This window comes from Podarcis vaucheri (assembly GCF_965113315.1).
Source record: "Podarcis vaucheri genome assembly, chromosome: 7".
NCBI lineage: Eukaryota > Metazoa > Chordata > Lepidosauria > Squamata > Lacertidae > Podarcis > Podarcis vaucheri.
In genome coordinates, this window is record NC_138765.1 from 93735455 (window position 1) to 93761498 (window position 26044).

At 47.9% G+C, this 26044-nt stretch overlaps 2 protein-coding genes and 1 long non-coding RNA gene across 4 annotated transcripts; 1 reads left to right on the top strand and 2 right to left on the bottom strand.

The window, feature by feature from the left end:
* Positions 1–2688: 2688 nt before the first annotated feature.
* LOC309536287 (protein phosphatase 1 regulatory subunit 3C-B-like) lies at positions 2689–6875 on the bottom strand (the record flags this gene model as incomplete). The annotated part of the gene is made up of 2 exons (XM_082230374.1): positions 2689–4649; positions 6643–6875. The coding sequence occupies 2 exons, from the start codon at positions 6873–6875 to the stop codon at positions 3749–3751; spliced, it is 1134 nt and encodes a 377-aa protein (XP_082086500.1). The 3' UTR covers positions 2689–3748.
* Positions 6838–9576, top strand: LOC309536563. The gene is made up of 2 exons (XR_014221624.1): positions 6838–6916; positions 8533–9576. It is a non-coding gene; the product is annotated as an uncharacterized lncRNA (long non-coding RNA).
* Positions 9577–11007: 1431 nt separating this feature from the next.
* On the bottom strand, positions 11008–25584 carry GINS4 (GINS complex subunit 4). 2 transcript variants are annotated; one of them, XM_082230640.1, is made up of 7 exons: positions 25437–25584; positions 24722–24808; positions 23351–23464; positions 22721–22818; positions 21838–21926; positions 12888–12978; positions 11008–11654 (listed from the first exon to the last, which is right to left on the bottom strand). In XM_082230640.1, the coding sequence occupies exons 1-7, from the start codon at positions 25491–25493 to the stop codon at positions 11558–11560; spliced, it is 633 nt and encodes a 210-aa protein (XP_082086766.1). In that variant the 5' UTR covers positions 25494–25584; the 3' UTR covers positions 11008–11557. The 2 variants fall into 2 exon arrangements, with proteins under 2 accessions (XP_082086766.1, XP_082086767.1); XM_082230641.1 differs by lacking the exon at positions 24722–24808 and having other exon boundaries at positions 25437–25565.
* Positions 25585–26044: the final 460 nt, after the last annotated feature.

Sequence of the window (26044 nt, forward strand, 5' to 3'; positions counted from 1 at the left end):
ATGCAGATGTCAGTTCTGGTTTGCCACTTTCCCCATCATGTCACCTGCTAATCACAGCGGCAGAGGACACAGGAACGAAAAGGATTTGAGTTCCATGACGCAGGCACAGGAAATCCAGGTTTCTTGAACCAGATTAATGGCCAGCTTAAGATGAAAGAGCTAAGAAGGGCATACAAAATCTGGAAAGAGACTCTGGTCACTGCCAACCCGTTTATGGAGTATTCATCCTGATTTGCTTCCACAAATCTGTGGGGAGGTTGTACAATGTATGCTGTTTAGGGAGCAATCATTCTGATTTGTTTTGGGGAGATGTCACACCTATACCTCCCAGGGCCTGTCCCCAACACTTTTCTTAGCACAAAAATCTATGGCTGCAGGGAGTGGGTTTGCTGCGCAAGAACTCCAACTCAACTGCAGTTGCACAACCTGAACTTGTTGGTGCGCAAGAGAAGCCGACCCACAAAAGAGCAAGAGTCTGAAACAGCCTCATAATTTTGGAAAGTTCCTTTTGCCAGCATTCGCCAACTTGCCTTATGCAGTCACCTACAGAGAACATGTTTAGCACAGAGCCTGCCTGGATGTTCCCAGGTTCTAGTAAAGCAAGAGAGGGATGGACGACTTCTTTCTAAGCACCACGAATAAATGCCAAATCACAGAGGGATGGCTTATTCAGACTTTCTCTTGTGCTGTGTTTCTAGGCACAGGTCTGTGCTTTAAAGCTCCCTGTCAGAGTGCTTTGTTGTTGTTTTTTGCCTCTGTGTTTTCCCTGTGAAAACCCACTCTTTGCAATTCTATGAAATGACAATCCTTGAGCCACTCTGGGAACTTTTGGGCTGGAAGAGTGGGATATGAAAGATTTAAATCTCTCTCTCTCTATGTCCCCCCTTGCTTGCATTGTTTCTCAACTAAACCGCCACAAATGTACCCTTTCCTCACAGACAAGTCAGAACCCTGGAATTGTAGAGTTGGAAGGGACCCCGTTAATGCAAGAATCTCAACACATGGCCCCCCATCCAATGCAAAACCATACTGGACCTTCCTTAGCTAGCAGCTTTATTGCTGCACCACTAGGGAGGTCATAATAGTGGCACCATAAGGTAAGGAGAGTAGTTCAGCAGAGGTGACAGGATCATAGCAGGTACAGAGGATTTTGCCTTCTGCCTTGCTCGAGGGCTTCCTTGCAGAAGGGGCATAGATACCGCATTTTTCGCTCTATAACACGCACCTGACCATAACACGCACATAGTTTTTAGAGGAGGAAAACAAGAAAAAAAATATTCTGAATGAAACAGTGGATGATTTTTGTGGTTCATACTGTGGCCACAGACATGTGATCTGACGGTGAGTTTGGGGCAGCCCAATGCAAAAATCCAGAGGATCCATGTGGATCCGTGCTTTGTAACCACGTTTTAAGTGGGGAGGGAAGGAAAAGCACTCAAGGGACAAGGAGTATGCGTGGGGTGTGTGGAGAAGGATGCTGCTAATAATGCAGAAGAGGGGTATAAGGGGAGAAGGCTCCTCTCCTCTCCCGCTTTGCTCCTTTAAAACAAGCAGGCTCTGCTTCTCTCCCTCCTCCCCGGCTTAGAGAGCTGAAAAGCTTTGCTGCTGTTTAGCGAGCTGAGTGGGGAGGAGAGAGGGACACAGAGCACAGTTGCTTTAAAGCAGCCAACCCGCTTTGCTATTTCAAAGCGAGCCACGGAGGAGGGAAGGAAGGGGAACCATGGATCCTCTGCTCACGACTGCAGGAGATCCCCCCCCCCCCGCCGACCATAGGCATTCGCTCCATAACACGCACAGACAATTCCCCTTACTTTCTAGGAGGAAAAAAGTGAGTGTTATGGTGCAAAAAATACGGTAACTCAGTGGTCCATCTAGCTTGTTATTGTCTACATACAGTGTTTCCCAAACTTGGGTCACCAGCTGCTTTTGGACAATTCCCATCATCCCTGACCAATGGTCTTCTAGCTAGGGATGATGGGAGTTGCAGTCCAAAAACAGGCTGGAGACCCACATTTGGGAAGCACTGGTCTACAATGACTGGTAGCAGCTTCCCAGGGTTGCAGACAGGAGCCACTTCCCAGCTGCACCAGGGTATGGCAGGGGTTTAACCTGGAGCAGATGCTGTTATCACTGAGCTGGGATCCTTCCCTCTGGATCCGGTCAGCTTCACCTCTCAGAGAGGAGGAGAAAGGCAAAGCCACACAGATGTTTCCCATGCTTTCTCCTCCCCTCTGCCATAGCTGCTCACTCCCTGGGTTAAGGTAGGTAAAGAGGCACCAAAAGTAAGGAGGAGAAGCAAGGGAGGAGGCTTCTGAGATTGGCAGTGTGGCCCCTGCTTGGTACTGACCGCTGGCACCAGTGCTTGCAGCAAGCAGGGGAAGGGCTCAGCACCCCTCTCTCGGCCACTGCTCCTTTGCCTACACCACTTTCCTGCCACCCACTTTCTCAGAAGACACAGGTGGTAACACAGAGACCTGCTGCCATCACACTTGGTTACCCCCCCCCCCAGTTTGTGGGCTTTCAGCTGCACTTCCAGCCACTGGGGCTCAAATCCAGCCAGGGTCACATGGAGAGCAAGGCACACCTTCCCAGGACGGCTTAGAAGCACCTCCTAAACTAAACCATTGCTCACTTCAAGGGAAAAGGAGATGGGTTGCAGTCGCCAGACCGGCAGCATCACTCAGGGTCTACACAGGAACAATATTTAATGAACAATTTGACATTTACATCAGCATTGTGCAGCACAAGATCCTATGCACATTTACTCCTGATGTCAGTCCTGCCAAAGGGACTTACTCTCCGGTAGGTGCATGTAGGGTTGGAGATATTAGACGTGCAAAGCTCTTCACATGCATAATCCTTACAACCACCCGGTCAGGTAGGTCAGTACCTTTATTGCAATATGGGGAGTCAGGGTTGTCTGTGTGTGTGAGAGAGAGAGGCAGACAGAAGTCAGGGGCAAAGAATATCTGGAGCAGGGCCAAAACATGGCCTTCCCAGCCTCTCATTCTGACCTTCAGGATTCTCTGCAGGTCAAAACCCCTCTCCCCACCCACTATTGGCCGTCTTTGAGGGTTGTTGCCTGGCTGGAATGTGTCCTTGAACTTGCTTGATATTATTAATAATAATTTATTAAATTTACATTCCGACCTTGCTCCCAAGGGAGCCCAGGGCAGCAATGACAATGGATGGACAACAGAGGGGGTTGTATGAGGGTATGTAGAAATTGGGACATTTTGTTGCACTACTGGCCCCAGACACCAATGGCATGTAGACCCTGGAAAGTTCCCTGGAAGGGAATGAGGCCCTTGTGCAGGAAAAAGCTCCCCCACCCCTGATCTAAGAATGGCCTGCAGGGCGAAGAACCAATATGGCGCTATGACGGTCCTAGGCAGTTTTTCTAATCCATGCTGATGAAACCAGGCAAGCCTCCTCCCAGATCACCGTCCATTTCCCCCCACCTGCAGTGGAATAATTGGGAGAGCCTGCTTTCTCCTTGACCTGCACCTCCGATTTGGCCATCTTCTGGCCGTCAAAGTCTCTCTGGTGCAGCCAACCCCAATTCTGCCATGAACCTCAAGAGCTTATGGCTTGGTTGCAAATGAAGATCAAATTGCACACTGCCAAAGTATAGACTCGGCATGTGGCATTGGCCACAGAACAGTCTTTGCAAGAGCCGCCAGGAGAGCAATGGGTCAGAGTCATGATCTGGAGCTCAGCCGAGAGAGCTCAATCCAAAGCATCCCTACTAGTAGGCTTGGTCATCGGAGCGCCTCCAGGTGTGCAAGCGAGAGAGGACCAGAGCGGCAGCACGAGAGGTGCCCAGGGGCTCGCTAGCCGTGAAGGTGCCCTTTGCCAGACGGGAGAGTGCATTGGGAGGGGAAGGACCCATTACGGGGCGGATTCTGTAATTCTTCCCGTGGTTGTTGTCCCAATAGACTTTCTGGCCACAGTGGAAGGAAACACAGAACTCAATATTCCCGCAAGGAGCTGGTGCCTTTGGTAGGGCCACCTCAAAGGAGAAGACATCCGTGTCGGTGAGGCCGTATGTGTTGGGCATGTACTGGCAACAGACATCGCGGAAGCTCCTCCATGAATCAAAGGTGATGCGGATGTACACTTTCTTCTCAAAGCTGATGTTTCTGACTTTGATGGTCCCTGAAAGGGACTTCTCCTGGATCACACAGTTCTCCAGAGACACACAGCTGCTTTGCAAGCGGTTGCGAAAGGCTAAATAATCAGCAGAAGGTTGGGGAAAATCCAGCATGTATTTTTTCGTCTCAGGACGGGAGCCATGTAGCTTGTTCCGGAAGTTGGTCAGGTGAGACAGAGCTTGGTGCAAATCACACAGGTCCTCCTCAATCTTGGAGAAGATCCGGACAGCCGTGAGTGAAAAGCCCTTCATGTCGGCAAAGACCACCTTCTTCTTTTTCTTGCCACGGCAACCCTTGATGGCGTCTCGCCTCTCGCCTTCCAGGCAGTTGTTCAGGCAAGGGCGCAAAGGCTGGTGCCCAAGACCCTCCCGCAGCTCCTCGTAGGAATCCAGCAGCTTGCGAATGGGAGGGCTGTGGCTCAGGCAAAGCCTCATGGCCCGATCGACGGAGGTGGCTCGGGGAACCATCGCCCGCGTGCTGAAGACCTGGAAAAGGCTGGAAGCCGGAGAGGGAGTTAGGGACTCACGTGGAAGCACCTAGCCTGGATCAGAGACAGCACAAGTCTTGGCGTGACTTATTCCCCCTCAACATAGAGATTATTAATCTACATATTCGGGGCAGATAACTCCACACAGATGATGTAGTAGAGATTGTGAGCATCCATTTCACTCCCAATACCTGTGATTGGAGGCTGGTGCATGCACACAAAAGCCTTCAGGCAGATATACAAGTACCAAAATAGCAGAAAGGGAAGTTTGCAACCACTCAGGGCCCCTTCCAGACATTTGTTGTTGTTGATTTGCAGCTTTCTTCTGCAAGATGCCACTGATGCAATAATAGCACATCAATGGTGGATTTATACTAGACTGTCCACACATCATTCAGCTTTATTATCTGTTCTGCAATTCTTCCGCAGTGTTATCAAATTCTAGTTGTCTGGAAGGGCACTCGTGTACTACAGCAGAACAAAAGGACAACAAACAACAACAACCCTCTGGATATTTGTGGTATGTATAGTTACAGGTTTTCAGTAGGAAGTTGTTACCCATGTTAGATTTTTTTTAGGTGGAGATGTCAAAGATTGAACCTGGAATCTTTGGCATGTCAAGCTGGCACTCAACCACTCAGATACTTTCCTATTTTGGCTATATCCCTGTGTTTCGTCCCAGAAGATCAGGGCTGCCTCACGCTGTTTTATCTATGTGATAGATGCCAGCCCAAGGCCATCCAGGGAGCGGGGATTTGAACCTGGGTTTTGCCAGCAGGGATCACACCAAGGCACCAGTGTGACTGCAGGTGATAAAGTTAAGCCTACTTGCACCATGGCTAAAGATCACAACAAAATCAATGGTCAGTCTCTAAGGCTGCACACACAACACCTGTTTAAAGCACACCCACACCCAAATCCTGATAACTGTAGTTTACCTTCCACAGAGCTATAATTCCCAGCACCCTCAACAAACACAGTTCCCAGGATTGTTTGGGGTAGGTGTGCATGCTTTAAGGTGTGCATGTTTGGGGTGGGTGTGCAACTTTATGGTGTGCATGCAGCCAAATAAGGGAAACCCAGTGCTATCTGTCTTCAAAGGGCTACTTCTCTTGTGCCTTTAGCAGATTCTTGATGCCCAGAACTCAGAAGAGGCTCTTTGCAGCACAGAGATAAGCTTGACTCCCTGCTAAAATCTACACTGCAAGTCCCCTTAAAAGACACAGGGTGCAATGTTCCACGGAGAAGTTGGTGACCCCATCACCCATCCTACCACCTCCTCCCCTTATAAGGAGCAAATGCTTTTTTATTGAATTCAGCTCCCGACCTGGATGGTCAGACCGGCAACATTTTCACCTCCGAAAGCAACAGGGCTCTTCCCAAGAGTGGCTTTACCAAGAAAACCTGGAGGGGGTCCCTCCAACACGCCTCCAGCATTTGAGCGTTGCCCATTCTCCCCTCTTGCCGGCTCAACCCCCAATTTACACTGAAATGGAAAGACAGTCCCGTGACCCAGAGGAAGCTGCCTTACACTGAGATGATTAGTTAATTTATTCAGTTAATTCGATTTATACCACAAAGTGCTATTAATATCAGTGTAGCCAATCTGGCTCAGCAGCTTCAGTTCCAGCCTTCACCAACCTGGCGCCCTCCCGATGTTTCAGACTGTTACTAGGATAGTTAGTAGTACTACATTTATTTATATCCCACCCCCCTGGGTCAGCCCGGAGGCGTCTCCCAGAAAGGCTTCCCTCTCCACTCCAGGGCTCGGTTCCAGACCTAACGGGAGCTGCCAGGATCTGAACCGGAGCCTTTCCGCCTGCTGCCTCGAAGCGCATCCCTGGGGCCGCAGCCTTAGGAAGGGGAAAGTTGCCTCCATGGGAACCCAGTTACGGGCAGAGCTCAAGGGGAGAGGCAGCAGCGCCTGAAAAAGCGCCGCGCCCCAGTCTGCTCCCCTTTCCCCCTTCCTTTGCGCGCGTGTCCCCTTCCCACGACACTCACTCTCCGCAGCTCATCGCGCCGCCTACAGCCACGGTCCCGGGTCGTGCGCTCGAGGCGCTCCCGAAAGGAAGGAAGGAAGAAATGAATGAAGACGCTGGAAAGGGAGGAGGAGCCGATGCCTGCGTGACCACGCCCCCACCGCTCTGGCCACGCCCCTCTACCTGACCCAACTCTGCCACGTGCGTCTGGCTGGGCGGGGGGGGGGAGCAGCAGCGGAGGCCCCTTGTGAGCATTGCCCAGCGCAACCCCAAGCGGCTTACAACCAACCAGACAGGTAACAGACAACCCGCAAGGTGGTTTGCAGGCAAAAGCAAACCCCAGAGCACGTGCAGAGTGCATTTCCATAAGCAGCGAGGAACTTGCAGCTAAGGCTCCAAATCGTGGGCTGGGGAGGGAGAGGCTCTGCTCCCGAAGGCAATGGTTCTCTCTCACCAATCCATTTCCAAAGGGGCAGGCTGGTTTCGCAGCAAAAAAACAGACGGGCAGCTAGCCAAGGAGTAGTGCCACAAATACAAGCAAGTTTATTATGGCAAAAGCGTCCGCGGGCCAGAATCTGCAGGGGATGCCAGTTGGATTAGAGTAGAGCGCCAGAGTAGGACCTGGGAGATCAGGCTCAGAGCCCCACTCTTGGCCACAAAGGTCACCGTGTGGCCTCTGGCCCGTCTCTGCCTCTCAGTCTAACCCACCTCACTGGATTGCAGTGGGGATTGAACAGAGAGAACAGGGTATGCCACCCTGGAGAAAAAGCTGGGGTGTAAATGTGATAAACACAACAAACAGCTCCCTTTCCACCTTAGCTGTAAAATGGGAGACAGTGCAAAAACAGGGCATGGCCTTTTGTTTTTCATATTTCATATTTCTATTTTCATATGAAATTAAGTAGCAGGAGGCAGCCCATGGCCAGCAGTTTGCTTTGCTGTGATAAGTGTAGGAAGTTGTGGGCCAGATGGAGGCTGGGCTGTTTAAAAGATCTGGAGTGTGTGTGTGTGTGTGTGTGTGGGGTTAATTTTAAGGCAACGGCTGCAAAGAGCCACAGAGGGGTGCAAGCTCAGAATTCACCTGCAAAGTTTTCCTCCACCCTTTGCCTCACATGCAAAAAAGTGGCAACCTTATTTGGAAACTGAGTCACAGGGTCAGGGAACCTTTATCAGGCCAGGGAGTCTATTTGCCCATAGGCAACCTCCTGCGGCCCCATGCCAACAGGTGTAAGCTCCCACCTTGCTGCAGCAGACATACCAGCTGTGCAAAAATGAGGTTTGTGGCACCAATGCCCATTTCTCCATCCTGGCAGGAAAGTGGCAGTTCAAGGACACTTATCAGCTGGGCAAAGGCCTTTGAGGGTGTGGAGCAGGGCTAGAGTGAGGCATGGCCTGGGGACTGTCCTGAGGGCCAGGCAGACCCCCTGGAGGGCTGCATTTGGGGCCCAGGCCCCCACCCCCTTAGTATGAAGCATTGCATTCCCAAAGCCTGGAAAAGAGGGGGACACCTTTGTTTAGGAAATTTCATATACTGCTTGGGATGTACAGGGTGTTAGCAGAGGGGTAGTATTTCTGGTGGGGGACACATCTTGCTACTTCAGCAGTAGTTTGCCCACCTTTGGTTCCCACCCTGCACTTAGCTCTCACCTGTGGCTCCTAGAAGCTGTCGTGTCAGACGGGGACAGCAGCCACAGCTGGGTACGGCTTGGACTGCCTGGCTAAACCAGGTGAGGGGATCTGATGGGATTGAGCAGATGAGACCAAGGACTCAGCTATACAGCTGCAAACAAAACGTTTTAAGTGCAATATACTATGAGACACTAGATAGCGATAGTGAGCCTTACAGAAAATTCAATGTATTTTCAAAAATGCTTTTAAAAAAAGCATTTTCATAATGTTTTTATATGTGCAGATTCCACCCACAAGTGGGTCCAACAGGCAAGAAGGCAGTTTTTGCAAGTGCTGCAGAGGGAAGTGAAGGGCAGATGGAGCTCATCCCATTGCCCAGCTGTGAGTGGTGAAGGCTGCTCCCTGCAAGGCCCTTTCCACCTGGCCTGGGGGTGGGGCCCAGACTCACCAGCCCCACTGAAGAGGCTCCTCATGAGGCCGGAGGAACAGCACTATGCCTGGCAACAAATCCCACTTATTGGATTCTTCTGCCCCATCTTTTTGTGCCTGCCAAACAGCCGTGTCATGCTTATAATATTTTATTCTCTTGTTAACTATGCTGTTTTAAATGTGCATTTTATATTTGACTTCACTTAGCAAGGTTTTCTTTTGAAATGGTTAAGGTTTTGTTTTTTGTTAACTTTGTGTTAAATATGTATTCTGTAGTTGACCTGCTTTGTAATGTTTTATTTTGAAATCTTTGAGATGGTATATTGGTTTCCTGTTAATTGTGTTGCTTTGACTGTGTACTTTATATTTGACTTTCTTCAGAAATATTTGATTATGCATTGTTTTATTGATGCTTAATATGCTGTAAACCACTTTGATATTTTTCTTAAAAACATAAAGTGGTATAGAAATGAAATAATAAGCATAATAATCTAGAAGGAAAACTCTGGGCCGAAACCTCTGCTGCTTTGTGGGACATCTTTGGGAGCAGAGTCCCTCAGATGGGGACGCTTGATGGCACCTTCTATGCCTCCTTACAGCAACTCCTACTTAATATATGTAATATTATACAGTCATACCTCATGTTGCATCTGCTTCAGGTTACGTCTTTTCAAGTTGCATCCCACGGCAACCCAGAAGTACCGGAACAGTTACTTCCGGGTTTTGCTGCTTGTGCATGTGCAGAAACGCTAAATCGCGCAGCACTTCTGGATGCGAACGCTTTGAGTTGCGGACGTGCCTCCGGGACGGATTATGTCCGCAACTCGAGGTTCCACTGTATTTAATATATATAATATTAAAATCAACGATAAGCTAAAAACTCAAAAAACAAAAAGACCTAGTGGCCTTCTGCATACCTGGGAAGGCTTCTCTGAACAAAGTTGTTACTTGCAGGTGCCAAAAAGTTTTAGGCAGACGGTGCTGTCCTGGTGTCAGTAGGCAGGGCATTCTGGAGTGCGGGTGCTGCCGCACGAAAAGAGATCTTTCTTACAAATGCAAAAGGGGTATTTGGGCTGCTGTAACAGTGTCAGGGCTGCAGATCCACGTGGTCAAGGGGGTGCTCTGTGGGGTAAGGAGATCATGCAGGTGAACCAGTGCCAACTTGTTAAGGGCCGCATATACTAATAGTGGCACCTTGAACGTGCAACAGCAAATCATCTGTTTTTCGAAAAAGGGCCCTGCTTCTGTGGTAGAGCTCATGTCTTGGATGCAGGTCCTGGGCTCCATTCGTAGCCACTTCAAGCAGAGCTGGGAGTCCCACATTCAAAATGCCAGACAGTGCAAACAATATTGATCTAGATGAGCCAGTGCCCCGACTCTGTGGAAGGTCACTTGCTATGCTCAAGGGACTTTGCTGGCCTCCAGCAGACCTTGGACTGGAAGAGCAAGGCCCCCACTTTCTATAATTAGCCTCGTGCTGCTGGCTAATCCTCCAGGCAAGCAGCCTTGACAGGAACACAGGAGACAAAGCTGCTAAAAACAGCGGCTGGCCATGCGCCGCCCTCTCCCAAGTGTCCACCTGGACAGTGACTGGCAAACGCTGGGTCAGAGGGATTCCCGATGCCCCGTGAAAGTCCAGGGGAAACCACTCCGCAGAATTCCCTGCGCTGTCCCCTTTGCAGCGGCCATTCCTTCCCCACACGCTAACCAAGCCGACCACCAAGGAAGCCAATTGCCCAAAGGCTTCTGCTGCCTCGAACTTCTTGCTGCGTCCTCACTTGACCCCACAGCAACATCAGAAGCAAGGGCACCCGAAGGTGTTTTGTGGGAAGGACCCACAGCTGAGCAGTGTGGCACCTACTTTGTCACAGTTTAAGTTCTGAAACCCAAGAAAGCTGCTGCCAGTCAGTGTAGACAATACTGAGGTAGATGGACTGAGTAAGGCACCTTCCTATGTTCCTACAATCAGGTGAGTATTATTATCATTAATTAAATTTGTATATATACCATCCCTTATCCAAAGATCACAGGACACTTCACAAGATAAAAATACAAAATGAGAACACAAAAAGACCGTTGATCTAGCTCAGTATTGCCTCCACTGACTGGAACCAAGTGGCTTAGAAAGAGGGCAGGCACTGAATGGAGGGCAAGAACAACGCCCCTGCGGACACCTCCCCAACCAGGAATCTGCTTCCAGGACCTCTGTGTGCCAAGCAACTGCTCTGCCCCTGACCTATGGCCCTTCCCAAGACCCAGTGTGAGGGCAGCGCTGATGCATTAGGGATGGATGGAGAATACCCTTGAAAGAGGTGGAAACAATGGACCCTCCTGGAACAAGCTGCTCTGCTTTAATATCCTCAAAAGTTGTTTCTGGCCCTGCAAGAAGCGACTGGTGTTTTCTGACGTCCCCCAGGGAGCTACTGCAGAAGTCAAGCTGTAAAGGAAGGGGTGCTGGGCCCAGTCATGGCCTTGGAGGAGGCACACCTTCCTTCCAGGCACACCTGGCAGGCACAGTTCTCTCAGCTTCTGCAGGAACTGGGCAGCAATGCCCAGAACAGATCCAGTGAAACATTGCCACCTTCTGGAGATGCAACAGAAGAGCAGCTGTGCCTCTTTTTGAAGCCAGACCACCTAGGAAGTCAAGCTTCCCCACCTCCAAAATCCTCTTTCCAGGGATAACAGCCCTTCTTTCCTGTCTGCTGGGGACATGATCTCAAGTTGCTATTTTAGCTTTATCAAGAGTCATCCAGATGCCAGCAAGCCAAGGCAGGTGAATTACCAGGAACTAGACAGAGATGGTCACCAGGCAGTCCTTTTGATGTGGGATAAATATTCGCTTCAGCATTTGCAAGGATGCCCAAGCATCTGCATGCTGCTTAGATGAGCTGAACTGCCCCAGAAGCCACCAGGGGAGCAATGGTTTGGTATCTGATCAGATGCTGAGAGTCTTCGTCCAGGTCAATCATATATTCTCTGAAAGAGACAGACCATAATAAGGTTAGGTAAGGTTGCAATTCTATATACACTTACTTTTGAGCATAGTAGGAATTTCTTCCTAATTAGAGATATGTTGGATTGATTTGCATGCTAGTTACTAGGAATTTATTAAACTCAACTAGGGCACTAATTTCCATCTCCTCTCTCTCTGAGGTCACTGTGAAAATATATTTTCAAATGTCAAAGATCTGCAAATATTTACACACACTTACAACAGGGTGGAGAACCCATGTCGCTCTGTATATTGTTGGCCTCCAACTGCCATCCTGTAAGCCTGACCAGGGATAAGGTGGGAACTGTAGGCCAACATCTCCAGCCTCTCTCAAAAACCGTCAAGCCTTTCCAAGCAGAAGGACTGGAAGCCTCACAAATCAGGCTTAACACCCACAACATATTTAAAGAAATCCATTTCCATTGGCATTCAGATACATACGGCCCCTGGCAGTGGAGGAAAAACAGAGACAGCCGCTGTGGCCAGAAGCCCTTGAGAGATGGGTGAATACAGAATAAGGCTCATTCATTTTTAAAGCCACCCAGGTTTGTGGCCCTTGCTTCATATTGCAGCAGCAAGTTCCACATTTTCACTATTTGCTGTGTAATGAAGGAAACAGGGGAGCAACGGCCAAACCCTACTGGGCTGCTCCTGAGAAAGCTGACGATCTGTTGTTTTTACCCTGCTTTTCTGTCCATGGACATACAAAGCAGTTTGCAATTCTCAAATCAACTATAACAAAACCCTGAAACATAAACAGCCATCCTTGTTTAGAAAATAACATTTAAGACAGCAGCTGATGGAAGCCAACCAAGCACCTTTAGTGGTTTAGCTCAGCCTCAGTGCACAAAGCCCAAGAAGTCGCTACAATCCTGCCTGTTGTGTAAGCCGCTAGAGGTTTCAAAAAGGCAAAGGGACATGCCGAATATCAGCCGCAAGGAAGCAAAGAGACACACCCAGCAAGCAGGTGCAAAGGCTTCTCTTTTTCAGAAGTCGTGCACCTTGCTCCTTGGGAAGAACGGCTTGAACAGGACTTTGTCCTGCTGGGGTGGACAGGAGTAGCAGCCTTAAACATCTGGAAAGCCGCAGGCTGGGAAAGGCTGGTGGAGGGAACTTCTCTGGGGAGATCGTTGGGATGCTGGTGTTTGGGCTCATCCCTTCCTTTTTGGGGTACTGATAAGCTCAGCAAGCTCCATTCTTGGGAGTCTCTTTCCTACCTCTGCTCATCAGTCTCTGGTTCCACCAGGATATTCTCCTGTCTCTCTTTCACCCGCAGGAATACGAAGGAATCCAGATTCGGTTTGGGTACTGTAAGGAAACACACAGAGAGGGAAAGGCTTCTCCATCAAAATTGTCTGCAAAGCACTCCTCCAAGGGGAGACTGTCACCCCATCATCTGGGAGTGAGACAGATTGACTTCTCTGGAGACTTCAAGGAGCGTGACTAACAAGTACAGCACCATCCAGAGCGGGGACTGGGAAACGAAGTATCAGAATGACGGAATATTGGGGCAGATCTTGATGAATTGCTTTACAGTGCAACCAAAAAGCCTTATATCCAAAAGCCTTATAAATTCCTGACAGATGCTTTGAAAAGTAATCACATCCCAAATAAATAGGAATTGCCGGAAGGGGTATCTTTTACGTATAAAGGTAAGAAACAAAGGTGCAGAGATACATCGGAAGTGGAGAAATTCTGGAGAAAGTCTAAAAAACAACTAGGAGAAGCGGAGCCCTTGACAGGAGAAGGGGAGGAAACTCCCTAGGATACAGGTGAAAAATAAGAGATACAAAAGCAACAAGATTCATAATTCAATAATTAGAATTAATAAAATTATAACATAAATCAGAATGGCAGATTCAAAAGTATAAATATGACGTTGATATGAGAACAGAACAATAAGAATATGATTTAAAGATACCAAAAAGTTGAGAAAAGAGTAGAAGAAGCAGGAGAAGATATTACGTTATTATTGCCCCATTATATTCTTGTAAAGAAGCTGGTAAAATGCGGTCTTGACTATGCTACCACTCAGTGGATTTGTAACTGGCTGACTGACCGAACCCAAAGGGTGCTCATCAATGGTTCCTCTTCATCCTGGAGAAGACTGACTAGTGGGGTGCCACAGGGTTCTGTCTTGGGACCGGTCTTATTCAACATCTTTATCAATGACTTGGATGATGGACTCAAGGGCATCCTGATCAAATTTGCAGATGACACCAAACTGGGAGGGGTGGCTAACACCCCCGAGGACAGGATCACACTTCAAAACGACCTTGACAGATTAGAGAACTGGGCCAAAACAAACAAGATGAATTTTAACAGGGAGAAATGTAAAGTATTGCACTTGGGCAAAAAAAATGAGAGGCACAAATACAAGATGGGGGACACCTGGCTTGAGAGCAGTACATGTGAAAAGGATCTAGGAGTCTTGGTTGACCACAAACTTGACATGAGCCAACAGTGTGACGCGGCAGCTAAAAAAGCCAATGCAATTCTGGGCTGCATCAATAGGAGTATAGCGTCTAGAATCATAGAATCATAGAATCATAGAGTTGGAAGAGACCACAAGGGCCATCGAGTCCAACCCCCTGCCAAGCAGGAAACACCATCAGAGCACTCCTGACATATGGTTGTCAAGCCTCTGCTTAAAGACCTCCAAAGTAGGAGACTCCACCACACTCCTTGGCAGCAAATTCCACTGTCGAACAGCTCTTACTGTCAGGAAGTTCTTCCTAATGTTTAGGTGATATCTTCTTTCTTGTAGTTTGGATCCATTGCTCCGTGTCCGCTTCTCTGGAGCAGCAGAAAACAATCTTTCTCCCTCCTCTATGTGACATCCTTTTATATATTTGAACATGGCTATCATATCACCCCTTAACCTCCTCTTCTCCAGGCTAAACATGCCCAGCTCCCTTAGCTGTTCCTCATAAAGCATCGTTTCCAGGCCTTTGACCATTTTGGTTGCCCTCCTCTGGACACGTTCCAGTTTGTCAGTGTCCTTCTTGAATTGTGGTTCCCAGAACTGGACACAGTACTCCAGGTGTGGTCTGACCAGAGCAGAATACAGTGGCACTATTACTTCCCTTGATCTAGATGCTATACTCCTATTGATGAGTTTGGTGTCATCTGCAAATTTGATCAGGATGCCCTTGAGTCCATCATCCAAGTCGTTGATAAAGATGTTGAATAAGACCGGGCCCAAGACAGAACCCTGTGGCACCCCACTAGTCACTCTTCTCCAGGATGAAGAGGAACCATTGATGAGCACCCTTTGGGTTCGGTCAGTCAGCCAGTTACAAATCCACTGAGTGGTAGCATAGTCAAGACCGCATTTTATCAGCTTCTTTACAAGAATATCATGGGGCACCTTGTCAAATGCCTTGCTGAAATCAAGGTAGGCTACATCCACTGCGTTCCCTTCATCTACCAGGCTTGTAATTCTGTCAAAAAACGAGATCAGGTTAGTCTGACATGACTTATTTTTCAGAAATCCATGCTGACTATTGGTGATCACAGCATTCCTTTCTAGGTGCTCACAGACTGTTTGCTTAATGATCTGCTCCAGAATCTTCCCTGCTATTGATGTCAGACTGACTGGGCGGTAATTATTTGGGTCCTCTCTTTTCCCCTTTTTGAAAATAGGGACAACATTTGCCCTCCTCCAGTCTGCCGGGACTTCGCCTGTTCTCCAGGAATTCTCAAAGATGACTGCCAGTGGTTCTGAGATCACATCTGCCAGTTCTTTTAATACTCTTGGATGCAGTTCATCTGGCCCTGGAGACTTGAATATATCTAAACTAGCCAAGTATTCTTGTACTATCCCCTTAGTTATTCTGGGCTGTGTTTCCTCTGCTGAATCATTTGCTCCAAATTCTTCAGGTCGGGCATTGTTTTCCTTATCGGAGAAGACTGAGGCAAAGAAGGCATTGAGGAGTTCAGCCCTTTCTGTGTCCCCTGTTTGCATTTCACCATCTTCTCCTCTGAGTGACCCCATTGTTTCTTTGTTCTTCCTTTTGCTACGAACATACCCATAAAAGCCTTTTTTGTTGCTTTTAACCTCTCTAGCAAGCCTGAGTTCATTCTGTGCTTTAGCTTTTATGACTTTGTGTCTACACGTGCTGGCTATTTGTTTGAATTCCTCTTTGGTGGTTTCCCCCCTTTTCCATTTTTTGTACACATCCTTTTTTAATCTTAACTCAGTTAAAAGTTCTTTAGATAGCCACCCTGGCTTCTTTAGGCACCTTCCATGTTTCCATCTCATTGGTTGTGCTTTTAGTATCTCCCTCTTAACAAACTCCCAGCCATCATGAACTCCCTTTCCTTTTAGTATTGTTGTCCATGGGATCTCACCCAGCACTTCCCTAAGTTTTATGAAGTCGGCTTTCTTAAAGTCCCCCATTACTACTATCTCCCTCCCTTTTGCATGCTTGGCCATCTGTTCCAGGAAGGCATCATCTATGTCCTCCGTTTGGCTTGGGGATCTATAGTAAACTCCCACAATGAGGTCTCTGTTATTCTTCTCTCCCTTAATTTTGACCCAAATGCTCTCACTTTGGCTTTGAGGTTCTAAATCTTGGATCTCTTCACAGGTATACACATCCCTGACATATAACGCCACTCCTCCTCCTTTCTTGTCTGGTCTGTTTCTCCGAAATAGATTGTATCCCCCCATTATTACATTCCAATCGTGGGACTTATCCCACCAGGTTTCAGTGATGCCTATTATGTCATATTTAGTTTGCTGTACCAAGAGCTCAAGCTCATCTTGTTTATTTCCCATGCTTTGCACATTAGTGTACAGACATTGAAGTCCATTAATCATTCCCCCATGTCTCTTATTTAAGGATTTTTTCCTCCCACCACTAGGTCTGCGTGCTGTTCGCTCCATTTGGTCTATGACATTTGGATGATCATCTTCATCAATTGATAGACTCCTACCTTCAGGAGCACTGTCTCCCTCCCCCACATTAGTCAGTTTAAAGCCCTCCTGATGAGGTTTCTGAGATTTTTGGCAAAAACATTTCTCCCAACCGTTGTGAGGTGCAGCCCATCGCTTGCCAGAAGTCCATCTTCAAGAAACTGCAGCCCGTGATCTAAGAATCCAAACCGTTCCTGTTTACACCATTTGCAAAGCCAGCTGTTCACTTCCACTATTTTTCCCTCTCTCCCTGGGCCACGTAGTTCAACTGGGAGGACAGATGAGATGACAATTTGTGCATTTAATTGCTTAAATTTCCTGCCGAGAGCCTCGTTGTCTCTTTTGATCTTCTGGAGGCTATTGCTTGCAGTGTCATTGGTTCCCACATGAACCAAGAGGAAGGGGTATTTGTCAGTGGGTTTTATGATTCCTTGCAGTCGTTCAGTTACATCTTGGATCTTAGCCCCGGGGAGACAGCACACTTCCCGAGACATCTTGTCAGGCCCACAGATCACTGCTTCTGTTCCCCTCAGTAGGGAATCCCCTATCACCACTACACGCCTCCTCTTAGGTTTGGTCGGGGTTCTTCCATGATTCTTCTAGATCAAGGGAAGTAATAGTGCCACTGTATTCTGCTCTGGTCAGACCACACCTGGAGTACTGTGTCCAGTTCTGGGCACCACAGTTCAAGAGGGACACTGACAAACTGGAACGTGTCCAGAGGAGGGTAACCAAAATGGTCAAAGGCCTGGAAACGATGCCTTATGAGGAACGGCTAAGGGAGCTGGGCATGTTTAGCCTGGAGAAGAGGAGGTTAAGGGGTGATATGATAGCCATGTTCAAATATATAAAAGGATGTCACATAGAGGAGGGAGAAAGGTTGTTTTCTGCTGCTCCAGAGAAGCGGACACGGAGCAATGGATCCAAACTACAAGAAAGAAGATTCCACCTAAACATTAGGAAGAACTTCCTGACAGTAAGAGGTGTTCGACAGTGGAATTTGCTGCCAAGGAGTGTGGTGGAGTCTCCTACTTTGGAGGTCTTTAAGCAGAGGCTTGACAACCATATGTCAGGAGTGCTCTGATGGTGTTTCCTGCTTGGCAGGGGGTTGGACTCAATGGCCCTTGTGGTCTCTTCCAACTCTATGATTCTATGATTCTACGTTAAAATAAACCAGAAGAGGAAGTTGAGGGAAGTCGTATGGGGGGAGGGGGAAACTGGGGAATGATATTATTGTTATATAATGTGACATTTTGATGTTTAAAAATGTATAACCCAATCAAATTTTTAAAGGAATTTTAACTTTCTTTAAAATAGTGGATAACTTTAATTTGATTGGTATTTGGAGATTTAAACACCCACTGGAGAGAGAATTTACATTTTTCTCAGAACTGTATTGGTCTAGCGCAGGGGTCTGCAACCTTTAAGACAAAAAGAGCCACTTGGACCCGTTTCCGAAGAGAGAAAAAAACCGGGAGCCGCAAAACAAGCCAAATGTAAATAACCACACATTCTTCCCCTTCCCCCATTCTCTCTCTTTTCCCTGAATCTATTTCAGATAGCAAAGAGGGGTATGGTACCTCTCATATCCATTTTTTGCAAAGCACCATGTGCATAGAGGGCATTATACAAATTAATACATAGAAAAGTGTCTGTCCCTCCCTGCAGTTCAACTCCCTCTCTTTTTACTAACAGCACATATCCATTCCTTCTGCTGGTGCAACTTTCTCATCATTTCTACACAGCATTTATAAACCAGTGCCAGAGAAACTGGGTGAAAGGAAGGTGAGAGGGAAGAGATATGAATATTTAGAATCATAGAATCATAGAATCATAGAGTTGGAAGAGACCACAAGGGCCATCGAGTCCAACCCCCTGCCAAGCATACATACACCTACACAATTACAGGTTTGAAGCCAACTTAAAATAAAAAGAGCTGGTAAAGCAAAGGAATCTGTGGTGCTTTCCATGGGATCCGGGGACATGTCAGCTAATACTCTTCCCTTTCTTCTTCATTTGCTTGTCTCTGCAGCAAATCTCGAGGGTGAAGGGAGAAGGGCAGGAATTGCATAGGCACGAGAGAACAGGGAAATCCTGCATGCAGGATTTTGGTACCTAACAGCCCCCCCTCCCTCTGCAATTGCTCTCGCGCTCCCCCGCCTCTCTCTGAGGCCGAGATGCTGCATCACGGCACCTGCTGGCTACCTCTGGACCCCCTCCTCATCACTGACGTAATTCACCCCTTCCTCCCTGACAGGGAGGGCGGGCCCATTTTGTGGTTCACCTCAGGTGCTCTCCCTCAACTCGGCGGCCACTCAGAAGCAAGGCACGGAAAAGGATCCCGAAGCACCACCGCCACCCCTCTCTCTCACACACACACACAAAAACCCCGCCCCGCCATTTCCCTCGAGCGCACGCTCTCTCTCTCCCTCGCCTCAGGTGCCTCGTGCGCGGGGCTGAGGAGAGTGTGGCCTGGGTGGGCGGCTCTCGACGTCATGCAGCGCGGCCCGCAGGTCCTGAGGGCCGGCTGGCTGCTGACGGCGAAAGGGAGCGCGCCTGCGTGTGGCCGCGCCTGTGTGTGGCCGGCGGTGGCAGTCCACCTGAGGGGAGAACCACCGCTGCGCCCTAGCGCGCCTTCCTGCCGCCACCCTCCTCCTCTTCTTCCTCGCTCCCTGCACCATGAGGGAAGAGGCGCCCAGAGCAAAGGTGTAAAAGAGCCACATGTGGCTCCGGAGCCGCGGGTTGCCAACCCCTGGTCTAGCGGAAGAATTGACTCAGTATGGCTCTCTAGAGAATTATCAATACAAACCAAAAAAATAGAGATACAACCAAGAACACTTTCAGACCATAATTCAATAATACTCGAATTAAAAGGAGAAAAAGATTGCCTGTTTATATGGAGATTAAATGAAGGACTTTTAGATAATCAAAATGTTTTACAAAAAGCAGAAAAAGTCCTGAGGGATTATTCTGAATTAAATTTAAATCAAGAAACAGATATAAAGATGGTCTGGGATGCCAATAAAGCTGTAATGAGAGGCTATTTTATCCAACAAAATGCCTACCAGAAAAAGATTAGAGAAGGGAAATACTGGAAGAATTGATTAAAAATAAGAAACGGTTAAAAAAACTGGGAAAGAATCAATAAAACAAATAATAAAAACGTTACAATATTCAATGATAATAAATCAGGAGATAGAATAGAAAATAAAAAGGATGAAACAGAAAATTTTTGAATATGGCAACAAGCCAGGTAAGTTACTGGCATGGCAGGTAAGGTAAAAACAGGGCGCAAATTTAATAAACAAATTAAATATAGAGGGGAAAGTAACAGACAATCTGAAATATAAGATTGCAATTTGTAAGGTATTATACAGATCTATACAGAGCAGGTACTGAAAATAAAGAGAAAATTGAAGAATATTTAAGCAAAATAAATTACCAAAAATTGCAAAAGAAAAAAATGATTTTTTTAAATGCGCCAGTAATGGTGCTGGAGGTGCAAGATGCAGTTAAATAAGCTAAAATAGGTAAAATGCTAGGACCAGACAGATTGTCAGCAAAGTATTATAAAAAAATTACAAGACTTTCTGGTACAACTGCTTGCAGATGTGATGAATGAGATTTTAAATATTGGGAAAGTACCAGAGTCTTAGAAAGAGTGGTACCTCGGGTTACAGACGCTTCAGATTACAGACTCCGCTAACCCAGAAATAGTACCTCGGGTTAAGAACTTTGCTTCAGGATGAGAACAGAAATCGCGCGGCAACGGGAAGCCCCATTAGCTAAAGTGGTACCTCAGGTTAAGAACAGTTTCAGGTTAAAAACGGACCTCCGGAACGAATTAAGTTCTTAACCCGAGATACTACTGTATTACTTTGATTCCAATACACGATACAGATGTACTTTTAGTCAAAAATTACAGGCCAATTTCTCGATTAAATAATGATTACAAATTATTTGCCAATATACTTGCAAACTGAATGAAAAGGGTTAATGGATTTAATTCATATTGATCAGGCCGGTTTCTTACCAGGCCGCCAGATGAAGGACAACATAAGGAATATAATTGACATTATAGAATATCTGGAGGGCAGGAATGAAAAACAAGTAGCATTAATGTTTATAGATGCAGAGAAGGCCTTTGATAATATTTCATGGACTTTTAAGAAGAAGACAATAGAAATGATGAACTTTGGGGAGGCATTCAGCAGAGGTATTGAAGCAATTTACTCAGATCAACAGGCTATGCTGATTGTGAATAATGTGATAACTGAAAAATGCAAAATAACAAAGGGAACAAGGTAAGGGTGTCCCCTGTCACCGTTATTGTTTATTTTAGTGTTAGGAACCCTGGTGAGAAACCTAAGATTTGATGAGACAATAAGAGGTAGGAAGAAAAGCATATAAACTAAAAGCTTTTGCAGATGACCTTGTGATTACTGTAGAAGATCCCAAGAGCAGTATACCAAAGGTTTTGGAGAGGATCCTGGAATTTGATCAGGTATCAGGTTTCAAATTAAATAAAAATAAGCTCTTGGTGAAAAACATGACAGGGCAATATAAAAAGGACTTACAACAAACTACGGATTTAAATATAGCTAAAAAAGCTAAGTATTTAAGTGTATGGTATACAGCAAAGAATATAAATATATATAAATACAATTGTGTAAATATTTGGAAAGAAATAAAGAGGAACCTAGAGATTTGGGGAAGGATGCATTTATCTTTTTGGGGAAGAATATCACTGATAAAAATGAATGTTTTGTCAAGAATGTTATTTCTATTTCATCCAATACCTGCGATCAGCGGTGCAGGACACTTCAAGGAATGGCAAAAAGACCCGAGATCTTAACCTGCCAGATTTAAAATTATATTATGAAGCGTCCTGTATCTGTTGGTTCAGGAAGGGATAATTTTGAAAAATGCAGGTATTTTAGACTTAGGGCAAGATAACAGATTTGGATGGCATGTATATTTATGGTATGAAAAAGCAAAGGTACATAAAGGACCACATGGAGACCATGTGGTAACTTCCAGACGTTGCTCTGATCCCCAACTCCCCACCCACCCAGTCCAGCTTGGCCAGTGGTCAGTGATGGGACCTGGAGCCCCACAACAGCTGGAGCGCATCACGTTGCCAACCCTGTAAGCCCCTCGGAACAAGGACCTGCCTCTTAACTTCTGCAAAGCCACGTGGTGGGGAGTATTTGGATGGCCCACTGCCAAGTTCCAGCCTTGCTTACCAGACTTCAGGAGATCCACCTTCTGCAGGTTGGGAGGCATGTGCTTCAAGGCCACATTTCCGAGATGAGCCTCGATGTTTGCCATGTACCTGCAAGAAAGTCACAGTCGTGGGCTTTTCCTGGGAAAGGGAGAAGCATCAGAGCGGCACAAGCATGCAGCCATCCCAAGAACATGGAACAGCCAAGAAGCAGGGGGTCTCCTCCTTCTGCCCCTCCCAAACTCTGTGAGGGGAGGGAATCTCCAAACAACTCTCAGCTCCCTTAACCTATGGCTTGGGGGAAGCCATGACTGTTTAAAGAGGCATTGCAGCAGCTTAAAGGTGTGGTGCAAGGGGGGGGGAGCCTCTTGTGCCCGTGTAGAACTCAGCAGGGAGGAGTCTGGGGACCAAGTGAGAATTAGCTGGCCCCATCCGCCGTCGGCCCAGTCCCAACTCTTACCAGCCACCATGGCATCCTCAGATGCTTTTACCTGGCTGGATCTGCGGCAATGCGTACCTGGACTGAGAGACATGGGTATGAGGTGTGTAGAAAGCTTTGGCTTTTGTACGGTTGGATTCTGCCAATGGTATTCACATGAGCTGCGGGCTGTACCAGCAACATTTGTTGCTGGTACAGCCCACCACTGGAAGGTCATCCCTGAGGGAATGTGGCCCCCTCCCCTTGCCACTATAGAGCATGCTGTTGTTAAAGGCACAGGAGCCGGCCAGCCTTTCTTTCTGATCAGTTGGCAACCCTAGTTTTGTGTCTGTATGTTAAATTTTTGGCAGCTAGTCCAGGCCACCTGGAAGATGCACAATGCAACTGAAATTAAGAACACAGAAATGAGGGGTGAGAGCCACCCGTTGCTTTCACCTTCCTGCCTCCCCATGGCCCACTCACTCACTCTTTGGCAAAGGCAAACTCTTCCGGTGATAGGAGGGCTGGCTCCCCCTCTGCCCGAGTCTTCTCCTTCTCCAGGACATGGGGAAAGTATTTCTCAATCTGCAAGTGGAAATAAATGGCGTAAGAGCTGCTAAGCGGGCTACATGCTGCAACAGACTTGGACATGGCAATAATAAAGAAGGAACCTGGGACCTCTTGCAAGCAAGGCCTAGTCTCTGCCCATGAGCTCTGCCCCTCATTTTATTGCTACTGCTGTACACACACACGATTCCTCTTCTGAGGACCAACAAAGGTTTCCAAATATTCTTCAAAGGCTATCCTGTGCATAACATTTTGCAGCAGTTGATCAGAGGTTACCAAGGCTAGCCCTCTACAGCCCTTTAGCCTCCCTGCACACTCCCTCTGTCTGTCTCTCTCTCTCTAGAGAGAAGGGAGGCTGGAAGCACTTGCCAATTCTGGCTGAAAATATGGGAGATCATTCTCTACCTTACTAAGCTGTACAACAGGTAGCAGAAGACACACAAAGAAAGTTGATGTGACATGTGACCTCTGCATGGAAATCACGCTCACAGCGACTCACCTATTTAGAGCAGAGAGCAGCACCTCTAAGCAAAACGCTGCTGGCCCTTACCTTCCGTAGGCGGCAGCGCAGGTAGCTGCTGAGGATGTAACGGATCCTCTCGACCTCCATGCGGTGAATGCTGACCTTGAGATCGCCTCTCTCGGCCCGTTTCAGATTCGCCTCCTGTCACACACACAAAATCAGAAGTTCTGCACCGAGGAAGAAGGCACAGTTGGCCAAACCCTTTCGTCTGCGCAGCTGCGACATTCGCTCACATGGAAGGATGCAGGGGGAGAAATTGATGCCCAGGCTCCAGCTGTTCCCATTCCTTGGTCACACCGCAGTGTGATGCAGTGTGCCTCCTTCAAAGTAAGATGCAGACTCCCTAACATGGGGATAGTGAATCAAGACATACACCCTTAAGGAAGGGCAGCTAACCCATAGCCTGAAGGTTATGTACAGTCCCTCTAAGGTTATGTACTGGCCCCCATGAGACCTCCTGTAATGCGCCAATTACAAAAAGATTTTTTAAAAATAGTTCTTATGGGCCTTCCCACTGTGAGGCCATAGAAATTTTGTGCTGTCCCCGTGCAATTAAAAAAAAAGTAATACAGGCGGCCACCGTTCCTGGCCCCCTGTGCGTCGGCGGAGTATGCAATTGGCCACTCACCTTGCCCCTGTTCTGCCCTCTTCTACCCACATGCTGGCAGTTGTGTGCCAACTGGATGCATGCAAAATTGTCGCCGCCTGCAATTACTTTTTAAAAAACAAACCAACCCGATTGCTTCCATAGGTTCCTCACTATGACAAGAAATGTTTCTGGTGCTGTACACCCACCCACCCACCTAACTTTCCCGTTTGAAAAACTTATGCAAGCATGAGACATAAATCTCTCTCTATGCATAAAGTAAATTATTTCTTTATACAGGAACCCGATGCCCACCAAAAGGTCATTGTAGCCTCCCAATATCTGTCCATTTTAAAGGGCCTTTTTATTTCTTCTGACCAATCCCATGCCTCCTGCTCTGATTCTGCAATGCCAAAGGAATTTACTGGCCTTATACAGACTCAAACCATTGATGCATACTGCCTTGTTCTGTATTGTGTCCAGTGACTGACAATGGCTCTCCAGGGTTTCAGACAGGGAATATCTCCAGTCCTACCTGTGATGCCTTTGAGGACCGAACCTGGGACCAGACTCGGCATGCAAAGAAGATGCTCTGCCTTAGGGCTACAGCCTTTCCCCACAATGCAATGGGGGTGTCTTTTAGATTGACCAAAGTCAATTTTACATGTGGCCCCCAGAAGGCTGGCTGCCTGCCTGCGGGTCCATGTGGCCTCGGCCCTCAAAGGGTTAGCCACGCCTGCCTTAAGCGTTCATCTGGGCATGGCTTTTTCCAAACAGAGTTAAGGTCCCTCCCATCCGCCCCACATAATTACCATGTGCTCCAGTTGCTCGACCACACAGTCCACCACTTCTGACTTGCTCTCCAGCAGCTCAGGGGAAAACTTCTCATTCATCCAGGCCTGGAGAGCAGAAACAGCCAATGGGCATTGCGGGGGTGGCACCAATTTTCCCAGCCTCCTTTATAACACCCTGAATTCAAGGTCCTTACAAGACTGCGGCGCAAATTTGCATATGGTGATCTATGCACACAGATGCAAATTTAAGTCCTGCTTTTCAATGGATTTGTGGGAGAGGCTGGGGGTGTCATTGGTTTCCTCTGCTTCTGTTCTTGTTTCTCCTTCTGTCTTTTGGGGTTTCATCTTGTGTTTTTGAGCTGTGAACCGCCCTGAGGTCTCTGGATATAGAACTTTAGCAAATAACAAGTAACATACAATATATAAGCTCAGGGACATGGTTTTATCTAAACCACTTTGTGGGTTTTGTTGCTTTAGTAGCATACAAGCAAGGAGCGTTTCACTCAGCGGCTCTCGCGAAAGGACGGGGAGCCGAGGAGGGGAGAGGGCTCGCGGCTCCCCGGGCAGAGGCGCCCGCTTGGCCGCCCTTGGCCAGGGCTCCCCGGGCGGGCCGAGGCCCCGCCGCCCCGACGGGAATGCGGCCTCGGCGGCGCCCGGCCCCCGCAGCGGCCTCGCGGGCAAAGCCAGCCCGCCGCCCCCCCCCCCGGGACCCCGGCGCCCGCGCCTCTCCCACCTGCTCCAGGCTCCGGAGCAGCTCCGCCGGGGTCAGCAGCACCTCCGAGTCCGCCATGGCGCCGCGCGGGAAAAGCCGGAGCGCCCCGCCCCGGACGACGAAGAGGCCTCTTCAAGGCGCCGCCGCCGCCGCCGCCGCCGCCCGGCCCTTCCTCCCGAGCGCGAAGATTCAAGGACCGCCGCAGAAACGTTGACACATATATTATGAATTACTCAGTTAATTACTTCACCCGCAGATAAGAAGATGAGAGCCTGGGCAGAGGATGGCTTGCTTCATGGCATCAGGAAGAAAGGAAGCAGCCGCCGCCTTGTCCCTTGAGCCTATTCTAAAGTACTGTAGTTCCTTCTGCGTTAGAAATGACAGCTGGGAGTGCTCGTGTCTTTTTGTTTTCCTGGGTATTGTTTATCAATTAAAACAAAAAGGTGAACAAATTTGTGTCCTGAATGTGTGGCTCAGAGAAATAAGTTGAAGAGTCACTGCCCTAGGGCGGGATGGGGAGAGAACACCCAGCAGCACCTTTTAACTTAGGGTTACCAGATGTCCCAGTTTCCATCCCCGGAATGTCCCCAGATTTCATCAAACGTCCCCGGGAAACGCAGTCTCAGCAG